This window comes from Pan troglodytes, chromosome X, assembly GCF_028858775.2.
Source record: "Pan troglodytes isolate AG18354 chromosome X, NHGRI_mPanTro3-v2.0_pri, whole genome shotgun sequence".
Lineage (NCBI taxonomy): Eukaryota > Metazoa > Chordata > Mammalia > Primates > Hominidae > Pan > Pan troglodytes.
Genome location: NC_072421.2, coordinates 104,126,955 through 104,150,869, shown reverse-complemented (window position 1 = coordinate 104,150,869; position 23,915 = coordinate 104,126,955). Strand labels below are relative to the sequence as shown.

The window sequence follows — 23,915 nt, the reverse complement described above, 5'->3', positions numbered from 1 at the left end:
GTCCCAATTACTGGCCATTTCCCTGTCTATCCTCTTTTCCTCAAGTCTCCCTACTCCCTAAGACAAACTAATATTGAAATTAGGCCAATGAATAACCTTATCATGTTTTCTAAGTGTTCAAGTGAAAGGAGAGTCACACATCTCTCATTTTAAATCAAAAGCTAGGAACAATTTAGTTTAGTGAGGAAGGCATGTTAAAAAACAAGATAGGCTGAAAACTAAGGCCTTCTGAGCCAAAGAATTAGCCAAGTTGAGAGTGCAATGTAAAAGTTCTTGAAGGAAAGTAAAAGTGCTATTCTAGTGAACACATGAATGATAACAAACTGAAACAGCCTTATTGCTGATCTAAAGAAAGTTTTGGTGGTCTGAATAGAATATCATGCTAGCCACAACAATATTCCCTAAGGCCAAAGCCTAATTCCTAGCAAGGCCCTAACCTAACTCTCTTCAATTCTATGAAGGCTAAGATAAGTGAGGAAGCTGGAGAAGAAAAGTTGGAAGCTAGCAGAGATTGGTTCATGAGGTTTAAGAAAGAAGCTATCTCCATAACATAAAAGTGCAAGGTGAGGCAGCAAGTTCTGATGTAGAAGCTGCAAGTTATTCAGAAAATCCAGCTAAGATAACTGATGAAGGTGGCTACACTGAACAACAGATTTTCAATGGAGATAAAATAGCTTTGTATTGGAAGAAGATGCCATCTAAGACTTTCATAGTTAGAGAGGAAAAGTCAATGCCTGGCTTTAAATCTTCAACGGGCAGGCTGACTCTCTTCTTAGGGGCTAATGCAGCTGATGACTTTAAGTTGAAACCAATGCTCATTTACCATTCCAAAAATCCTGGGGCCCTTAAGAATTATGCTAAATCTACTCTGCCTGTGCTCTAGAAATGGAACAAAGCCTCAATGACAGCACATCTGTTTATAGTATGGTTTACTGAATATTTTAAGCCCACTATTGAGAACTACTGCTCAGATAAAAAGATTCCCCTCAAAATATTACTGCTTATTGACAATGCACCTGGTCACTCAGGAGCTCTGATGACCAGGAGCTCTGACGGAGTTCCATCAAGGAGTTCAATGTTGTTTTCGTGCCTGCAAACACAAAACCATTCAGAAGCCCATGGATCAAGGAGTAATTCTGACTTTCAAGTCTTAATTCTTAAGAAATGCATTTCATAAGGCTATAGCTACCATAGTGATTCCTCTGATGGATCTGGGCAAAAGTGAAAACTGAAAACTTCCTGGAAATTTGAAAACCTTCTGGAAAGGATTCACCATTCTAGATGCCATTTAAAGTATTTGTGATTTATGGAAGGAGGCCAAAATATCAACATTAACAGGAGTTTAGAAGAAATTGATTCCAAACCCCATAGATGACTTTGAGGTGTTCAACACTTTAGGGTAGGAAGTAACTGCAGAAGTGGTGGAAATGGCAGGAGAACTAGAATTAGAAGTGGAGTCTGAAGATGTTACTAAATTGCTGCAATCTCATCATAAAACTTGAATGGACGAAGAGTTGCTTCTTACAAATGAACAAAGGTGGTTTTTTTGAGATTGAATCTATTCCTGGTGAAGATGTCGTGAACACTGTTAAAATGAAAATAAAGAATTTAGAATATTACATAAGCTTAGCATAATAGATAAAGTAGTGTCAATTTTTGAAAGGAGTGACTCCAATTTTGAAAGAAGTTCTACTCTGGGTAAAATGCTGTCAAACAGCATCACATGCTACAGAGAAATCTTTCCTGAAAGGAAAAGTCAACTGATGTGGCAAAATTTATTGCTGTCTTATTTTAGGAAACTGCCAAAGCCGATTCCTCAGGGATCTAGAACTAGAAATATCATTTGACCCAGCCATCCCATTTCTAGGTATATACCCAAAGGATTATAAATCATGCTGCTATAAAGACACATGCACACGTATGTTTACTGTGGCAGTATTCACAATAGCAAAGACTTGGAACCAACCCAAATGTCCATCAATGATAGACTGGATTAAGAAAATGTGGCACATATACACCATGGAATACTATGTAGCCATAAAAAAGGATGAGTTCATGTCCTTTTTAAGGACATGGATGAAGCTGGAAACCATCATTCTGAGCAAACTATCCCAAGGGCAGAAAACCAAACACCGCATGTTCTCACTCATAGGTGGGAATTGAACATGAGAACACTTGGACACAGGGTAGGGAACATCAAGCACTGGGGCCTGTCATGGGGTGGGCGGTGGGGGGAGGGATAGCATTAGGAGATATACCTAATGTAAATGACGAGTTAATGGGTGCAGCACACTAACATGGCACATGTATACATATGTAACAAACCTGCACGTTGTGCACATGTACCCTAGAACTTAAAGTATAATAAAAAAAGAAAACCTGAAAAAAAATAAAGCTAATAACAACTTAAAAAAAAAAAGAAAAAGAAACTGCCACAGCCATCAGCATAAGGCAAGACCCTCCGCCAGCAAAAAGACTATGACTCACTTAAGGCTCAGATGATGGTTAGCATTTATTAGCAATACAGTATTTTTAAATTCAAGTATGTACATTTTTGGATATAATGATATTGCATACTTATTAGAATGTAAACATAACTTTTGTATGTACTGAAAAACCTAAAAATTTGTGTTATTTGCTCTACTGCAATTTTCACTTTATTCTAATGGTTTGGCACCAAACCCACAATATCTCTGAGGTATGCCTGCAATTAACCATGGAAGGACTTAAATTTGCTACTTTTCTATTGTTTCTCTTTGACTCATCTATTCCTTAGATCAATTTTCTCTTTTCCTGCCTTCTCTTGGATTGAATGCTTTAAAAAATAATCCCTTTATAGATTCTGGATATTAGCCTTTTGTCAGATGGATACATTGCAAAAATTTTCTCCCATTCTGTAGGTTGCCTGTTCACTCTGATGATAGTTTCTTTTGCTGTGCAGAAGCTCTTTAGTTTAATTAGATCCCATTTGTCAATTTTGGCTTTTGTTGCCATTGCTTTTGGTGTTTTATTCCTAAGTCTTTGCCCATGCCTATGTCCTGAGTGATATTGCCTAGGTTTTTTTCTAGGGTTTTTATGGATTTAGGTCTTACGTTTAAGTCTAATCCATCTTGAGTTAATTTTTGTATAAGGTGTAAGGAAGGGGTCCAGTTTAAGTTTTCTGCACATGGCTAGCCAGTTTTCCCAACACCATTTATTAAATAGGGAATCCTTTCCCCATTGCTTGTTTTTGTCAGGTTTGTCAAAGATCAGATGGTTGTAGATGTGTGGTGTTATTTCTGAGGCCTCTGTTCTGTTCCACTGGTCACTTAAACAAATTTACAAGAAAAAAATAAACAACCCCATCAAGAAGTGGGTGAAGGATATGAACAGACACTTCTCAAAAGAAGATATTTATGCAGCCAAAAAACATATGAAAAAAAATCTCATCATCACTAGTCATTAGAGAAATGCAAATCAAAACCATAATGAGATACCATCTCATGCCAGTTAGAATGGTGATCATTATAAAGTCAGGAAACAACAGATGCTGGAGAGGATGTGGAGAAATAGGAATGCTTTTACACTGTTGGTGGGAGTGTAAATTAGTTCAACCATTGTGGAAGACAGTTTGGTGATTCCTCAAGGATCTAGAACCAGAAATACCATTTGACCCAGCAATCCCATTACTGGGTATATACTCAAAGGATTATAAATTATTCTACTATAAAGACACATGCACACTTATGTTTTTTGAGGCACTGTTCACAATAGCAAAGACTTGGAACCATTCCAAATGTCCAACAATGATAGACTGGATAAAGAAAATGTGGCACATATACACCATGGAATACTATGCAGCCATAAAAAAGGATGAGTTCATGTCCTTTTCAGGGACATGGATGAAGCTGGAAACCATCATTCTCAGTAAACTAACACAAGAACAGAAAACCAAACACTGCATGTTCTCACTAACAAGTGGGAGTTGAACAATGAGAACACATGGACACAGGGAGGAGAACATCACACACTGGGGCCTGTCGGCATGTTGGGGGCTAGGGGAGGGATAGTATTAGGAGAAATACCTAATGTAGACGATGGGTTGATGGGTGCAGCAAACCATCATGGCACATATATACCTATGTAACAAACCTGCACGTTCTGCAAATGTATCCCAGAACTTAAAAGTATAATAAAATAAAATAAAATAAAATAAAATAAAAAATAATCCCATTAAGCCCTGCTATTGATTAGCTACACTTTTTTTTAGTGTTTTCTCCAAGGTCTACAATATACAACATTAACTTACTACAATCTACCTTCAAATGATGCTATGCATCTTCATGCATGTAGTGTAAGAATTTTAGAACAGTGTATTTCCATATCCCCTCCAGTCATCATGCTATTTTTTCATAACACTTTACTTCTATATAAACTATAAACTCCACAATATATTTTTATTATTTCTGATCTAAAAGAGAAATGAGAAAATATATTTTATTTTACCCACCTATTTACTAATTCTAGTGCTTTATCTTCCTTTACTTAGATAAAAATTTCTATCAGGTGCTATACATTTTCCGCCTGAAGAACTTCCTTTAATATTTTTCATTGTGTAGGTCTCGTGGTGATGAATTCTCTCAGCTTTTGCAGCTTTTGCAGCTTTTGTCTTTATTTTGCCTTTATTTTTAAAAGTTATAGTCACTGTGTATAGAATTCTAAGTTTACAGGTTTTTGTTTTTTTTTTGACAGAATCTCACTCTGTCACCCAGGCTAGAGTGCAGTGGTGCAATTTTGGCTCACTGCAACCTCCGCCTCCTGAATTCAAGCGAATCTCCTGCCTCAGCCTCCCAAGTCACTGGTAATACAGGCATGCTCCGTGATTACATGATTTCTTAAGAGACATCTGCTGTCATGCTTGTCTTTGATCCTTTGTGACTTATGTGTATTTTTTTCTTTTCTCTTTTGCTTCTTTTAAGATATCGTTTATCCTGGTTTTCAGTGGCGTGTGTGTGTGTGTGTGTGTGTGTGTGTGTGCATTTAATGATGTTTTTGTCTCCTTGTTCTATTATTTTAAGAGGAGTGCACCATGACTGTTATGTGCACCAACTGCTCTTAAAATCCACCAGGTTATTTACCTTTTTAAGATTATATGTTATACACATTCATGATTGTTACTGTATTCTTAGTGGAATGTCCATTTATCATCCTATATATTCTATATCGTCCCTATTTATCTTTACTTACAGTTTTTACCTTAAATTCTATTTACTTCATATGAATATTGCTATACCACTTTTCTCTTGGTTAGTATATATCAGGTATATATTTTGCCATTCCTTTATTTTCAACTTTTTATATAATTTTGCTTAAGTATGTCTCTCTCTTAAAAAAAATTTCTTTTGAGATTGGTTCTCACTATGTTGCCCAGGCTGAAGTGCAGTGGCTATTCACAGACACAATCATAGCACACTACAGTCTCAAACTCCTGGGCTCAAGTGATCCTCCTGCATCAGCTTCCTGAGTAGCTAGGACTATAGGTGCATGCCACTGCACCAGGCTTAAGTGTGTCCCTTATATGTAGGATGTAACTGGATTAATTTTTAAGATTGAAATACGAAAGTTTAATATGTTTAAATTTATTGAAATTGTTGATAATTCAGAATTATCTCAGCTATATCATTTTGTGTTTTATCTTAAAAAAAAAAAGAGAGAGAGATGGAGTCCCATTATGTTGCCCAGACTAGTCTTGAACTCCTGGCCTCAAGTAATCTTCCTGTCTCAGACTCCCCAAGTGCAGGAATCACAGACATAAGCCACCATGCCCAGCCCATGTTTTATCTTAATCATGCTTTTTCTTTGCTTTTTCCCCCTTTTTTCTACCTTTACTGCCCTGAAAAATTTTTCATAATTCCTCCCCTTTTTTTCTGTGCTGCTTCAGAAGTTACACATTCTATCCTATTCTTTCAGCTTGATCTTAAATTTTTAACTCACATGTTTAAATTTACAAAGCCTGCAGTATATAAATCTCTATTTTCCATAAAGATACAATGATCTTAGAATGCTTTAATTCTCATCTTTCCATCCATTTCACCTTAAATAGTATTTTCATTCTACTTTGTTTCAAATCCCATGAAATAATTTGTTACCATAGTTATTAATTTCTACTGCATATATTTATTTATATTTACCAATATTTTACTAACTTCTTTGCTTACCATTGCTTCTTACATTCTGATATTTCCTTTTGGTTTGATTTTCCATCTCTCAGAATTCTTTAGTAATTCTTTCATTGAGACTCTACAAGTAATAACTCTTTTAGTCTCTGACTATCTGAAAATATCTTTATTTCACCGTCACTCTTGCTTGATTGTTTAGGTAGACATAAAATTCCAGGTTAGGAATTATCTCGACACTTTGAAGATATTTCACTGTCTAAAGCATTATTGTTTTTGGGAAATTTTTCCGTCTAATTTTGTTTTCTTTGTTGATAAATCTGTCTTTTTTTTTTTATCTCTGGTAGTTTTAAGGATGTTTATCTTTGATGCTCTGCAGGTTCACTATCATGGTCTGTATGATTTATCACATATCATATGTCTAGATACAGTTTATTTTTATTCTACTCAGAATTCACTGTGATCCTTCAATTTAATAATTCTTTTTTATATATATACAATTTTGAAAAAATACCCTCTTCAAATACTGCTTCTTCCTAACTATCTCTGTTCTGTCCTCCTGAACCTTTATTAGATATAAATTGGACTTTCTCATCCTATCCACTATGTCTCTCAACTTGTATTTTACCTTTCTAAACTCTTTACCACTCTCTGGTGTGATTTCATCAGTATCTCCAATAAATTATTTCTTCATCTGCATTTATCTATTATTCTACTCATCCTCTACCGATAAGTGTGTGTGTGGATACCTTTTTCACATATGTCAGTTCTTCATATTTTTCTGTTTCCAACCTACTGACTTTTATTTATTCCTTTAACTTTTTAAACATGTTTATTTTAGAGCTGGATGTGATGGCTCACACCTGTAATCCCAGCACTTTGGAAGGCTGAGGCTGGAGGATCACGTGAGGCCAGGAGTTTGAGATCAACCTGGGAAACATAGTGAGACACTATCTCTATAAAAAATTATAAAAATAATAAACATACGTTTCAAAGCCTCTTTCTGATTGGCCTAGTATTTCTAGTTCCTGGGGTATAAATTCATCCATGTGTTACATCTGATCACATTGCTTTTCAGAAGTAGCTCATTTCCTTTGGAAGTTTGTAATTTTTCACCATGAATCCATTTTCTGTAGATATTGTTTTCTAAGGGAATCCCAAGCACCCTAGGTTACAAGAAACCTCCCTTTTAGGAAGTTTCACAACTGCCTTTGTCTAGACCTTAGGGTCTTGATTTCACTGATTTTGGACCAGATATTAGTGTTAACTCCTTAGTTCAGTAGCCTCACCATTTTAATCATGTGAACTGCAACCATACTTCCATGCTGCACAGGTCTGGGATTCCACTTTCTCTCAGATGACTTTTTCTTACCCATTGCCCAGGAGATACAGGAAGCTCTTTGATATCTCTCCACATTCATGGTCACAATTTTTCTGCCCTTCTGCAAACTTCCAACTTTACATTAGTTTTACTTCTTCACAAGTAGGAGGCCTGTGGTCTGGACTCTCCTTCCCATGTGGTTATTATACCTCAGCCCATGAAAATTAAGGTCTCTATCTAGTTCTGAGATGTCTATGAACACTTTCAGTTTTGGTTCCTACTCACTAGTAAATTTAAATTCCTTTTTTGTTTCTGGCACCTGGTGATTTTTCATTCTTGTTTAGAGCTTGATTAGATACTTATATTATAATGTTTTTCTTTTGTGGGTTTTCAATCGGCCAGATTTACCATAAGGCAATCCCTCCTTTTGCTACTGGTCTGTCAGGCTATTCTTGGATTTATTTCTTTCTGCAGCCTAAGACTCAATCCATTCTATCTTTCAATTTTAGTTAGCAAGTGAATGATTAACTTACATCTGAACAAGAGCTTTCTCCAAAACAGCATGGAATAGGAAGGAAAAGTTGAAATTAATTTCAAATAACCACTTCCTGTGAGATAAACAAAATGTGTCCATAAAGCTCAGCACAGTGCCTGACACATAAATGCTCAATAAATGGCTGGTACTACTATTATATAATTGTGAGAAGTACCATATTATCTTCTGTAGGTAAAAGAGATGGGATAATCTTAGCAGATGCTAATATAGAAATCTGTATGAAGTTTAATCACCAAGCTGACAAGCTGAAGAATAGAATTTAATTGCTTTCTTGGATATTAAACAGAGAATCACAAAACCTGGGAACAATTATGGTTTTCTCCTTCATTTTTAGAATTTAGAGTCCAGGCAAGATCCATTGCCTGAGGAACATTTTTTTAATTCAAATTATGCTTAGCTGGGAAAAATAATCTTTTTCTCCATAAGTACGCAAATTACATTTTTTACTGAAATCATCTAAAGTGCTCATTGAAACTTTTGGACAAAGTATTCAGCCTTATAGAGAATAATCAGTCTAGAATATGACAGGAGAAATGAATAAAAATCTATTATTAACTAACCCACATAAATCTAATAGGTAAGGACAGATGTTTCTAAAAAGATTTAAAATGTTTAGAATGGACTTGTTCACAATGCTCCAATTTTATATCATGTAACAATCAACAAAAGTCATATTTAAATACTTTGGAAAGGTTCGTTGAGACATCAAATTTAACAAGGTAGTATTCAATAAAATGACAGTATCACTTTTGTCTAGGTGGAGGATGAAAACAAAATAACACCAAAAGCAAAGCAAGGAAATAAAGTGCTAAAAAGTCTAATCCAGAGAGATGATACCTGATAAGATCTGACTTAAACCAAACTACTCTACGGACACCCCACCAGAAAAAATTGTATTACGAAATCACTTCAGAAATGAGGCCAAAGTTCAAATCAGCCAACCCAATAGCAAAGAAAGAAGATACAATTTACTTTTAAGAGCTATCCATATTTGTTGTCAATTAAAAATTAAACTTCCTACTTATTCTTCTATTAAAAATAGTACATTTGAAGAGATATACTATTACTAATGAAACAAACTGGTAAGTATAAGTTTGTTTAAAATTACTTTCACTTTTGGGATGATACCAAATTGATCAGTACACTTTTGACAGTGACCTAAGCTAATATTACTATATGCAAAGTATACATTCTAAGCATGTATTACTTGTGCTTAGTAATTAAATAGTAATCTTCATAGAATAATGTTTCATAAAGTTTTCATAAATAATAATAACAAATAGTAACATACGGTTGAAGATGCTTGGCATGCCTGGTTTAATTCCCTTTGTTTGTACAGAAGCTCCTGGTTGAGGTACAGCAACTCTATAAAGGATAAGAAGAGTATAACCAATCCTTATAAAAAGAGTCTCAAATGAAAAACAAATCAACTGGTTCTATTCAGAATTTATTTTAATTCAATAAATTTAGAAAATATACAGGTTAAGTTTGTTGAATAATACATTAACATACACTAATAATTATGAAAAATATACATATATAAAACAACTCAAATACTGCAATAGATTTAAATTTTAAAGATTATTCCATAAAAGGGAGCATTAATTTTATTAAATATTAACTGAAGATAATATTTTTATTCTTTATGACAGAAATTTAAAATTTAGTGCATGCAGAGCAAATGAAATAATCAAAGTGAAGAGACAACCCACAGAATGGGAGAAAATATTTGCAAACTACTCATCTGACAAGGGATTAATAACCAGAATACACAAGGAGCTCAAATAAAACTGTAAAGGGAAAAAGCTAATAATTTGATGAAAAATGGGGAAAAGATTGGACATTTTTATGAGAAATGACATTTCTGTAACAGACATTTCTCAAAAAAAGACATATAAATGGCAAACAGGTATATGAAAAGGTGCTCAACATCACTGATCATCAGAGAAACCCAAATCAAAACTACAATGAGATATCATCTCACCCCAGTAAAAGTGGCTTAAATCCAAAAGACAGGCAAATAACAAATGCTGACAAGAATGTGGAGAATGGGAAAACTCTGTATAATGTTGGTAGGAATGTAAATTAGTATATCCACTATGAAGACAGTTTGGAGGTTTCTACAAAAATTAAAAATTGAGCTACCATATAATCGAGCATCCCCCCTGCTTGGTATATACCCAAAAGAAAGAAAATCAGTATATCAAAGAGATAGCTGCACTTCCATGTTTGTTGCAGAAGCTTTTACAATAGCTAAGGTTTGGAAGCAACCTAAGAGTCCATCAACAGATGAATAGATAAAGAAAATGTGGTACATATACACAATGGAGCACTATTCAGGCATAAAATGATTAAGATCCTGTCATTTGCAATGACATGGATAGAACTGGAGATCATTGTGTTAAGTGGAAATAAGATAGGCAATAAAAGATAAACATTGCATGTTCTCACTTATTTGTGGGAGCTAAAAATTAAAACAACTGAACACATGGAGATAGAGAGTAGAAGAAGAATGGTTACCAGAGGCTGGGAAGGGGAGTAGGGGAGTTTGGGAGAGGTATGGATGGTTAATGGGTACAAAAATATAGAAAGAATGAATAAGACCTACTATTTGATAGCACAACAGGGTGACTATAGTCCATAATAACTTCACTGTACATTTTAAAATAACTAAAAGACTGTGTAATTTAATTGTTTGTAACACAAAGGATAAATGCTTGAGGGGATGGATACCCCATTCTCCATGATGTGATTATTATGCATTGTATGCCTGCATCAAAACATTTCATGAATGCACCTAACATATACTTACAAAAATTAAAAATAAATAAGTAAAAATGAAATAAGTGCAATGGCCTAGTTTTTACGTTTTCTTTGTTCAAAAATTATGGGAAACAATCTGGCCTGCCTTTCCAATTTCATTTCATAGTTTCTTATTAGTCCCATGGTGCTTTAAACCTTCACGCTTTTCTTTCTGCCTGGAACAATCCTATGTCCCCTTTCATTTGCCTGGTTAACTCTTACTCATCCTTCAGGATTTAGCTCCAGCATAATTTCCTACAAGAAGCTTCCCTTGATCTCTTGCCAAGGCTAACTGCCCCTTGTATATGCTATTACAGTACTGTGAATAAACTTCTATCATGGCATTCACCATATCATATTGAAATTACAGGTTTAAAAGTCTGTCTCTTCCACAAGACTTAGCTCTCTATGAAAGTATTAACTCATCTTTATCAGTTACATCTGCTATGACCCTATTTCCAAATAAGGTCATATTCAGAAGTCCTGAGGGTTAGGACTTCATCGTATGAATTTCGTGGGGACACAATTCAACCCATAAGTCTGCCCTCTGGTCCCACAAAATTCCTGTCCTTCTCATATGCAAAATAGGTTCACCCCATCACAACAGCCCCAAAAGTCTTATCCCATAGCGGCAAAATCCATTGATCTGTTGCTTATAAGAAACATACTTTACCTATAAAGATACATGTAAACTGAAAATAAAAGGATGGTAAAAGGTATTCCATGTCAATGGAAACCAAAAAACCGTAGGAGTAGCTATCTTTATATCAGACAATATCGATTTTGAGACAAAAATAATAAGGAGTAGCTATCTTTATATCAGACAAAATCGATTTTGAGACAAAAACAATAAGAAGAGACAAAGAAGATCACTATATAATGATAAAGGAGTCAATCCAGCAAGACAATATAACAATTTTAAATATGTATGCACCCAACACTGGAGCACCCAGATATATAAACCAATTATTATTAGAGCTAAAGAGACAGATAGGCCGCAATACAATAATAGCTAGAGACTTCAACACCCCACTTTCAGCACCGGACAAATCTTCTAGACAGAAAATCAACAAAGAAATATTGGACTTAATCTGCACTGTAGATCAAATGGATCTAATTAATAGATATTTACAGAACATGTAATCCAACAGCTGCAGAATACACATTCTTTTCCCCAGCACATGGATCATTCTCAAGGATAGATCATATGTTAGGTCACAAAACAAGTCTTAAAACATTCAAATAAACAAATAATATCTAGCACCTTTTCTGTCCACAACGGAGTAAAACTAGAAATTAGTAACAAGAATGATTTTGGAAACTATACAAATACATAGAAATTAAACAGCATGTTCTTCAATTACCAATGTGTCAATGAAGAAATTAAGAAGAAAATTGAAAAATTGCTCGAAACAAATGAAAATAGAAACAAAATATAACAAAACCTAAGGGATACAGCAAAAGCAGTAGTAAGAGGGACATTTACAGCTATAAGTGCCTCCAACAAAAAAGAAGAAAAACTTCAAATAAGCAACCTAATGATGCATCTTAAAGAATTAGAAAGGCAAGAGCAAAACAAACCCAAAGTAGTGGAAGAAAACAAGATCAGAGCATAAATAAATAAAATTCAAATGAGAAAATCAATACAAAAGATCAATGAAGCAAAAAGCTGCTTTCTTGAAAAGTAAAACAAAACTTACATTTAGCCAGACCATGAAAAAAAGAGAGAAGATCCAAATAAATTAAATTAGAAATGAAAAAGGAGCTTTTACAACTGATACTGCAGAAATTCAAAGGTTCATTAGTGGCTACTATGTACAACCATATGACAATAAAATGGAAAATGTAGAAGAAATGAACAAATTCGTAGATACATACAACCTACCAAGATTGAACCAGGAAGAAATCCAAAACCTGAACAGACCAATAACAAGTAATGAGATGGAAGTTGTAACAAAAAGTCTCCCAGTAAAGAAAAGCCTGGGATCCAATGGCTACACTGATGAATTCTACCAAACATTTCAAGAAGAGCTAAGATCAATCCTACTCAAACTATTCAAAAAAATGGAGGAGGAAGGAATACTTCCAAACCCATTCTGCAAGGCCAGTATTACCCTTATAACAAAACCAGACAAAGACACATCCATAAAAGAAAACTACAGGTCAATATCTCTGAAGAATTTTGATACAAAAATCCTCAACAAAATACTAGCAAACCAAATTCAACAATATATTAGAATGATCTCTCATCATGACCAAGGGAGATTTATCCCTGGGATGCCAAGATGGTTCAACATATGCAAATCAATGTGATATACCATATCAACAGAATAAAGGATCAAAACCATACAATCATTTCAATTGATGTTGAAAAAACATTTGATAAAATTCAATATCCCTTCATGATAAAAACCCTCAAAAAGCTGTGGATAGAAGGAACGTACTTCAGCATAATAAAAACCATATATGAAAGACCCACAACTAGTATCATACTTAATGGGGAAAAACTGAAAGCCTTTCCTCAGATCTGGAAGACAACAAGGATGCACACTTTCACCCCTGTTATTCAGCATAGTACTGGAAGTCCTAGCTAAAGCAATCAGACAAGAGAAAGAAATAAAGGGCATCCAACTTGGAAAGGAAGAAGTCAAATAATCCTTGTTTGCAGAGGATATGATTTTATATTTGGAAAAACTTAAAGACTCCACAAGAAAACTATTAGAACTCGTAAACTCACTAAAGTTGCAGGATACAAAATCAACATACAAAAATCAGTAGCACTTCTCTATGCCAAAAGTGAAAAATGTGAAAAAGAAATAAAAAAGTAATCCCATTTACGACAGCCACACATAAAATTAAATACCTAGAAATGAACATAACCAAACAAGTGAAAGATGTCTATAATGAAAGCTATAAAACACTGATGAAAGAAATTGAAGAGGACATTCAAAAATGGAAAAATACTGTATGATCATGTATTGGAAGAATCAATTTATTACAATGTCTATACTGCCCAAAGCAATCTACATATTCAATGCAATCCCTGCCAAAATACCAATGACATTCTTCACAGAAACAGAAAAAACAATCCTAAAATTTAGATGGACCCACAAAAGACCCAGAATAGCCAAAGCTATCCTAATCAACATATGCAAATCAATGTGATATATCATATCAACAGATTAAAGGATCAAAACCATACGATCATTTCAATTGATCAACACACAAATCCACACACCTAAAGTGAACTCATTTTTAACAAAGGTGCCAAGAACATACACTGGGGTAAAGACAGTCTTTCCAATAAATGGTGCGGGGAAAACTGGATATCCATATTCAGAAGAATGAAACTATACCCCTATCTCTTGCCATATACAAAAATCAACTCAAAATGGATTAAAGACCTAAATCTAACACATCGAGATATGAAACTACTACAAGAAAACATTGGGCAAAATCTACAGGACATTTGTCTGGGCAAAAATTTCTTGAGTAATACCCCACAAGAACAGGCAACCAAAGCAAAAATGGACAAATAGATTGACATCAAGGTGAAAAGCTTCTGCACAGCAAAGGAAACAATCAACAAAGTGAAGAGACAACCCACAGAATGGGAGGAAATACTTGCAAACTACCCATCTGACAAGTGATTAATAACCAGAATATATAAGGAGCTCAAACAACTTATAGGAATAAATCTAATAATGCAATAAAAAACGGGCAAAAGATTTGAATAGACGTTTCTCAAAAGAAGGTATACAAATGGCAAACAGGCACATGAAAAGGTGCTCAACATCACTGATCATCAGAGAAATGCAAATCAAAACCATACAATCGTTTCATTAGATGCTGAAAAAAATTTGATAAAATTCAACATCCCTTCATGAAAAAAACCCTCAAAAAGCCGTGGATAGATACCATTTTACCTCAGTTAAAACGGCTTAAATCCAAAATACAGGCAATAACAAATGCTGGTGATGATGTGGAGAAAAGGAACTCTGTACGTTGTTGGTGGGAATGTAAATTAGTACAACCACTATGGAGAACAGTTTGGAGGTTCCTCAAAGAAACTGAAAATTGAAATACAATGTGATCCAGCAATTCCACTGCTGGGTATACACCCAGGAGAAAGGAAATCAGTATACCAAAGAGATATCTGCACTCCTATGTTGCTGCAGCACTGTTTATAATAGCTAAGATTTGGAAGCAACCTACATGTCCATCAACAGATGAGTGGATAAAGAAAATGTGATACATATACCCAATGGAGTACTATTTAGCCATAAAAATGAGATCCAGTGATTTGCAACAACATGGATGGAACTGGAGATCATTATGTTAAGTGAAATAAGCCAAGCATAGAAAGATAAACATTCCGTGTTCTCACCTATTTGTGGGATCTAAAAATCAAACAAGTGAACTCATAAAGGTAGAGTTTAGAAGGACGGTTACCAGAAGCTGGGAAGGGTAGCAGGGGGGTGCGGGGAAGTGAAGACGTTTAACGGGTACAAATAAATAGCTAGAAAGAATGAATAAGACCTACAACTTGATAGCACATCAGAGTGACTATAGTCCATAATAACTTAATTGTACATTTAAATGTAACTAAAAGAGTGTAATTTGATTGTAATACAAAGGATAAATGCTTGATGGGATGGATACCCCATTCTCCATGACATTCTTATTTCACATTGTATGCTTGTATCAAAACATCTCATGTACCCCCATAAATATATATATACCTACTAAATGTACCCACAAAAATTAAAAGTTAAACAATTTTAAAAAATAAATTAAAAATTTTACCTATTACTTATTCACAACCAAAAACTGCTGTGCACCTGGGCACACTCTAAAAGATTGGAATTTTTAAAATCTTAAAATCTAAAGTGATTCTGCACTCTGCTTTATGAGTGTTTGGGCTTTCCTGACACTTTAAAGAAACCAAAACTTCCAATCATGTACAATTCATAATGTATGAATGTTTTGTAGTAAAGACCCATGCTCAAACAACTGGTAAGCAAATGTAAGCTATAATGTTCTTGTTGTTCAAGAAAATGGAAGAATGACCTTGGGAGTGAGACTACCTCCTTGGTTTCAGAGGACAAGGGCTCCCTTTTCAATTCCAGAGGGTGGGTTCATTTCCTTGGTTCCAGAGTGTGGGGCCATCACCCAGGATTGTAGAAGTGGGGATGCTACCCCAGTGAGCCCAGAGGACATAAGACTGTGGCGAAGAGAATAATTCTGAAGCCTTAAAATCTAATGCAATTTATTTGCCTTGCTAGGTTTTGGAGTTGCTTGTGATCCATGATCCCCCTTTTCTTTCCAATTTCTCTCTTTCAGAATGGGAGTGTCTATCCTATACCTATCTCATCACTGTATTCTGGACAGATAACTTGTTTGATTTTATAGGTATACAGATGCAGAAGAATTTTGCCCCAGGATAAATCACCATGATCATGGATGGATGAATTACATCCATATGAGATTTAGATGAGATTTTGGATTAGAATTGATGCTGCTATGGGATAAGACTTTTGGGGATGTTGTGATGAGGTGAACCTATTTTGCATATGAGAAGGACAGGAATTTTGTGGGACCAGAGGGCAGACTTATGGGTTGAATTGTGTCCCCACAAAATTCATATGATGAAGTCCTAACCCTCAGGACTTCTGAATATGACCTTATTTGGAAATAGGGTCATAGCAGATGTTACTGATAAAGATGACGTCATACTGGATTAGGGTGGTCCCCTAATCCAATATGAGTGGTATCCTTATGAAAAAGGTGAAATTTGGACACAGACATTACACAGAGAGAACTCCATATGAATATGAAGGCAGAGATTGGGGTGATGCTTCTACAAGTTAAGGAATGCCAAAGATTGCCAGCACACTAAGAGGCTAGGAGAGAGGCATTGAACAGATTCTCTCTCGCAGCCCTGAGGGAACCAATGCTGTTGACACCTTGATCTTGAACTCTATCGTCCAGAACTTTGAGACAACAAATTTCGGTGTTTAAGTCACTCAGTTGTGGTATTTTGTTATGGGGGCCCTAACAAATTAATACAGCTTCTACAATAATTGCTTATTTTACAGGGTAGAGATAAACCAAAAGAAAAAATATACTTTACATATACTTAATACAAATGACTTACGGATTAGCGTGTGGGCCTTGAAGAATTCTTATTTTATTGCTCAGACTTAAATTTGTAGATGTAGTTTGGAAATACTGAGAATTCACAGGCTCATCATCTTGATGCCGTTTACCATTTCTTTCTTGAATTTCTACTCTAGCTGCTTGAGAGGTCGAGGGTCTGTTAGCATTCTAAAACCAATAATTTAGAGAAAACACTTTATGCTAATTCACAATTATTAATCTCATAAAAGACTACAATTTTAGTGTATTCATTTTTCATAATCAACAGTTCTGGCAAAACTTCAATCATAACAGTGCTTTTATGAAAATGATTGAATCTAATCCATCTGCTATTAAAATATTTTTTAAAAGGAAGACAAACAAAAGTCCTTCTTATACTACTATCTGAAAAGCTGGATTAAACACTTATTTCCATATAAATAGTAGTAGTCCTGGACGTAGTGTTTAAAAAGATAAACTCATGGGAAAAACTAACTTGTTTGTCTTGATTGTGCCAATATTCCAGAACTGGCATCTTCTATAATACTAAACTATTTATTCTAGAAGAGTTATAGAACCTGGGTAAGACTACTATGCCAGATATAGAGAAAACTTCCCATGAAAGCTTTCCTGTAGTACTGGCCTGGACAAAAGGTAGGAAATTAATATAGTCATAGATACCACCTAGAAATTTAAAACACCCACAATAGCCTCAAATTACACAGAATGCAAAAACAGGATACCAAGTTTTGAGGGCCTTGGGAAATGTCAAGAGGCTATAATCATTATTGGCCTAGTCTGCCCCCAAATAAATGACACAAAAAGGAAACAAACAAAAAAGTAAAAATATTAGGTTGGTGCAAAAGGAATTGCGGTTTTTGCCATTACTTTTATAGGCAAAAACCACAATGCCTTTTGCACCAACCTAATGTTTTCTCTTAGGCTTACATTATTAAGAGTCAATACACGTGAGTTCTGAATAAAATGTAAAAGGTATCAATTGCAATCATAATCACAGTGCTTTCAGAGAAATACTATTAATTCTCTGGCACCATACCCGAAGTGTTTCTGATGCTGAGGCACTTTCAGTCGCACTGCTATGGGGGATATACTTTATAGCAGTAATTATCCCCTGAATTGCAATGCGCTTTTGTTCCCTATACTGCAAGTCTTCAATCTCCTTCCTGACTTCACTTATAGCTGTCAAGAGCGACTCAACTGCAAAAAAGTCCAAGAAAATTGTAAGTTTTAAAGAACTGAAATGATAAAAATAAGAATTAGATTTGCAATGTAATTTCACAACACAAAATTATAAACTTACTACATTAACTGTGAGACACTGTGTTTATATCTGGCATCCTTTTATATAATTTTGTGAAATAGGCAAAATACTTTTATCAGTTAAATTTGAATACAGGCTTCCACTCTGTACCCCTCATTTGCAAAATAAATTTTGCATATTAAATGCAATTTACATATTATATTTCAAACTATAAAGTGTTGCCTAGCCACTGCATAGAAAAACACATTTTAATTATTTCAAACACTATTACATATTGCTAGCATTATGATGTATAAGAGGATGCCAATATTTAGATGATGATAGGTCCGCATTTTAAAGTTTCTCTTTTTTTCCAAAACCATGCAATTATCTCATAGCTTTTTAAAAAAGAACATGCTTGTGCTAAACTTTTCAACTGTCATATATTAATTCTACTAAAAAGTATATTAATAGTAGGCTTCTCATCAGTACTTCAATTCCAAATTCAGCATCTCATTTATTTTGGCATCATTTCATATTTAAAGATAGCACTCAATTGTGTTAAACACAATATATATCATTCCACAAGAGTCGCATAATACAGTTGTCAGTCTCTGAATATCAAGTTACCCAGTGTCTCCTTTAGATATCTTTAGTCTTTCTGTATAACATCATAGCAATTGAGATCTACACCAAGGTCAGATGTGATCTCAATGACATTAAATAAAGATATTTATAGGCTGAACATCCCTTCTCTGAAATACATTGGACCAGAATATTTCAGATTTCTGATTTTCTTTATTTTGGAATATTTGTATTATACTTATCAGTTCAGCTTCCCTAATGCAAAATTCCAAAATCTGGACTGCTCCAATGAGTAGTTCTTTGAGTGTCACTTCAGTACTCAAGAAGTTTCAGGTTTTGGAACATTTCAGATTTCAGATTTTTGGATTAGGAATACTCAACCTATATCTCCAGTTGGTTATCATCTGTGTTTTCTCTTTTCTTCCAGTCTGATAAAAATCAAAGTATTAATCTTTAGACCACCATGCGAGATATAGGGAAAACTATATAGAAAATACGTGACATATATTTTTAGATCTGCATTAAGACAAAGCTATTATCGGTGAATGTTGCTCAACTTTAGATCACTCCCATAAAAGAAAAGAATAAAGATGACTAATTGAAATAGCATAAGCCATACATATAAAATATAAACATATTTAGAAGGACTGGCAATTACATTAGTACCTTTAATAGAACTACTATACTTGGAAAATGTCTCTGGCACTGGTGGATAGGGGTAATATCCACCAATAACCATATTCTTCTGTTCCCCGGAATCAGACTTTGTTCTAATCCATTGAATAAAGTTTTTTACCTTGGCATCATACGTATACGGCTGGCCTCTATGACCTCCTCGCGGGAAGGGTAAATCATAAAAAATGAGAAATAAAAATGTCACTGTAACAATCTGTATGCAAATTTTTGTGTAAAAACAGTTTACTATTAAAACAATCCCTCTTTTATCACCAAGAAAAAAACAGTCAAGTTTACTTATTCACTATGTATAATTATCCAAAGACAGTAAATAAATCCTAAGAAGGAAATCAGACACACTGTGTATTAGAGTTTAAGTGGACTAAACTGTAGCTAGCTATAGGATGCTAGAAATCACAGGAAGAAGAAAAACTAATAATTTGAATTTTTCTAACCATCCAAATGGTTGACATCTTCTGAAATAACCGATTTTTAAACTACGAATTAACTTGAAATTATGGCATCATGTATGAATGAAACTTCCTATGAATATGGCTCAGCATTTAAATTTATGTTCTTAAAGCATACTTAAAAGTGCTATATTCACATCTGATAGTATTTATAAAATAAGATATGCATTGACAAAGATGTATGTTACACCTTTCCTAGGACTCTTCTTTTAACAAATTTCTTAATTACCAGCATGGTAACAATCTGGTAAACACCCCATTCCACACTATTTCCTCACTCTCTCATTTGGAAACGTTTTTCTTTAATGTTTTGATCCTATTATTGGAGGGAATAGGGAAAAACAATATACTTGCAGACAAGTAATGAGACATCTCTTGTTATATAAATAAAACATAAGATCTTGGGGCTGCAATTTGACACTCAGTTTTGTTTTCATTTAGAATTTTAAAATATTGTTAACAGAATCCATATTATGATACCAGGCCTAACCAGGTCTTCAATCTATCAACCAATTTATGATTATCTACATTCTATGCCAAGCAGGAATTAAAGTTGACTGAAGGATATAAATGCAATTTTCCACTGAGTCACAAAATCATTGCCTCATTCGTAAGTAATCCATAAGCAACGTATTTCACAGGCCAAAAATTCTTTGCTAAAACACTCTTATAGTAATAAAGGAAGTCAAAATAAAGCTATCTTGTAGTTGAATGTTATTATATAAAAGTTAATATGTACTGAAGGATTCTAGGGAAGAGAAAATATATTTCTAATAATATACACAAAGAAATTACTCACCAGTAATAAACACTCCACTCTCATTTGTAGTGGTGAGGTAAAGCAGCTTAGGTACTTGATTGTCATTTCTGACAACTTTCAACTGTGTACACACAAAATATGCCACTAGAGAACAAAAACACTTATGAAATTACTTTTCCATTTCAAATAGGACATAACAAGATCAGGATCTAACACAATGCTTCTCAAACTTTAATGCACAAAGAAATCACATGGTACCAATGTTAAAATGCAAATTCAGATTCAGTAGGTCTAGGGTGGGGCCTGAGATTCTGCATTTCTAATAATCTCCTAGGCAATTATTAGTGCTGCCAGTCCTGGGACCACACTAGGAACAACAAGGGTTTAACACTACTCTGCTTTTTGCGAGAGGCCCCCTTTTTTTAAGAAAGTACAACAGCTGCAACTAACTAAAGTCATTTGTTTGTTGCACAGATAAAGAGTGCAAGTCATTTTAACTGGGCCCACACCTGAGTGTGAACAGTGATTTCCAACAGAGAAAAAAAAGCTTAGTTTCTCCATGATACTTTCACTGACTAACCCTAACTAACACTAAACTCTGAATTACTCTAACTCCTTCCACCAGATAGGGCTTATATATTATTGACTGGTATTTGCTTATGCAACTGTTTTTTATCTTTTATGTATTTATCTTAATTAGATTTTAAGGCCAATGGCAGGGCTTATATCATCTGTTTATTTTCTTTTCACCTTGCTAACTTTATAGACTAAAAAGAATATCTAAAAATGAGAGTATAATGTCTTCAGATTTCAACTACTTTCAACAACTATCAATTGTTTTTACCTAACAGGCTATCTAATTATTATAGTTTCATTAATCCAACAGTATTTTTTATTTTAACTCATTATATGTCAAAACACTTACGGTTTTACAAACTAGGAAATGAAGAAATAAATGTAAATTCTCATAATCACACAAAAGTAATTTCTCATTTGAGAATAAAAATTTCTCCAGAGCACAACTGTACATTCATTTGCTACATCTCATATTTACTAAGTTCTTTATTCTGTAGCAATGAAAATGAAGAAAATCTGTTCAAATGCTAAGAATTACCTTAATTTATATTAAGAATTATCTTAATTTTTCCATTATTTCAAAAACTACAAACATATGAATACTAATGGCTAAAGGTGTTGATACAGGAATATTAAAGAAACCTCTAAAATATGTTAAGCCAGTAGATCTCATGTTACGTGTTCTTACAACAATAAAATAAATTTAGAAAAAAATAAAGAAACCTCTAATTCTAAATTCATGGCCACTAAAAATCTGAGAGTCAGATCTAACACTTCCTAGCTATATGAAATCCAGGAAATTACTTAACCCCTCTGGAAGTTTGCTTTCTCACCTGAAAATTTATAACAACATCAACTCTTCAAAAGGTAATTGAGAGTACAAAATGAGATAATATCTATAAGCATCTGGTACATGGTAAACACACAACATTACTTCCCCTTAGTTCTTCACTTTTCTTATGAAAAAAAAAAGTCATACTACCAAAGAATTTTGGTATTATTCCTGAAGACTTTTGGCCATGCTCCCCTTCTTGGGCCTGAAGCCCCCTTAATACTCACCATTAATTTAATGATTTTTTCCTTCACTTTTGGTCAAAAGATAAAAACAAATTGTGACTGTTGTCAACTATTATACTAGAATAAATCTCACCAAGATCCGAATATACGTTTCTTAGAAGGATACATTTCACATTATCACAAGAAATACAATATGCGTGCTTGGCAAAGTTCCTGCGAGAAATCTTTATCCAAAATTCTTGTTAGCTTGTTGTTTAAAGTGGTTACAAACAAACAAAAAGGAAGTTGGCAATAAAACCCACCTAAATTGAGGCAATAGGATTATCGCCAGAAGTCATCACTGCCAATTACTTATGCCCTAAAAGAAGTTATATCAGAGTTAATAGCCCACTCACCTTGGAAGTCCATGCCATGGTTTGGCCAAAACTCTCTTTCTGTTCCATCCCCCATAAATTGGGGTGAGGTTTGGTTCTATTCAGATATATTTTTAAAATTTAATCTCACAAGCCTAGGGTGGAATCTAACAAAGCAGAGGTGTATAATACTGTTTTGTATAGAGAATAAAGGGGCAGCAGAACAGCCCTATATATAGTGTCTAGGTCTCTTGGTGTTCTACAATGTCTATCTTATTGCTGGTTAAAAAAGTAATAATAATAGATATAGGCCAGGTGCAGTGGCTCACGCCTGTAATCCCAGCACTTTGGGAGGCTGAGGTGGGCAGATCACCTGAGGTTGAGTTCGAGACTAGCCTGCCCAACATGGTGAAACCCCGTCTCTACTGAAAATATAAAAATTAGCCAGGCATGGTGGTGTGCTCCTATAGTCCTAGCTACTCAGGAGGCTGAGGCAAGAGAATCATTTGAACCTGGGAGGTAGTGGTTACAGTGAGTCAAGATCGTGCACTGCACTCTAGCCTGGGCGACAGAGTGAGACTCCATCTCAAATATATATATATATGTATACAGATAGATAGATAGATAGATAGATACAAACACACACACATATATGTAGTAAATATTGGGAGTTTCTTCAATGTTGGCCAAGCATTTAACACAGATAGCAATTAGTGTTTATTCATGTAATTATTTGGAAAAAAATAAAATGTCATCCCCTAACTACAATAGCTTTATATTCTAAATTTAAATAAGGAAATATTCATTGAAACTGCTGAAAAGTATTATACTTTTTTCCTTATCATAATAGATCTGAAGACTAGCCTGTTATATGTAATATGTAATAGGACAAACCTAAAATAATTTCAAATAAATAAAACTAGTGGAAAAAATACTTTTATATCTGAATGAATCCAGGGGAGAAAGTCAATGCCAAAGTAAGCCAAAGTAAAATATTGACCAGCCGGTATAAATAACACTACCAACTTACTTGAATAATTTAATATTCGACCAGAACCATACTTACCATTGTTATTATGTAATTACATAGTCCACCAATCTTCTACCAATTAATGCTATATAAGTCTTCGATGTCTTTAATGTGGTCTACTTACATCAATTTCCAAATGTATAAAAAGGGAATTGACTGCCCATGTTTTAGTCTTACTGAAATTTAAGGATTTTTTTAATGCATGGAATTTTTACA

General features: G+C 34.3%; 1 protein-coding gene across 3 annotated transcripts in view; it reads right to left on the bottom strand.

Annotated features, from left to right (window-relative positions):
* The window catches only part of RADX (RPA1 related single stranded DNA binding protein, X-linked), a 67,269-nt gene that overhangs the window by 21,743 nt on the left and 21,611 nt on the right, over positions 1-23,915 (bottom strand). For 2 of the 3 annotated variants that reach the window (XM_016944037.3, XM_063804623.1), the window contains 5 exons: positions 20,763-20,867; positions 19,485-19,649; positions 18,030-18,190; positions 16,992-17,161; positions 9,324-9,397 (listed from right to left, as the gene is read on the bottom strand). In XM_016944037.3, coding sequence (XP_016799526.1) covers positions 9,324-9,397; positions 16,992-17,161; positions 18,030-18,190; positions 19,485-19,649; positions 20,763-20,867 — 675 coding nt within the window. The remainder of the gene's footprint in view (positions 1-9,323; positions 9,398-16,991; positions 17,162-18,029; positions 18,191-19,484; positions 19,650-20,762; positions 20,868-23,915) is intronic. The other variant, XM_016944038.4, reaches the window with a different exon arrangement.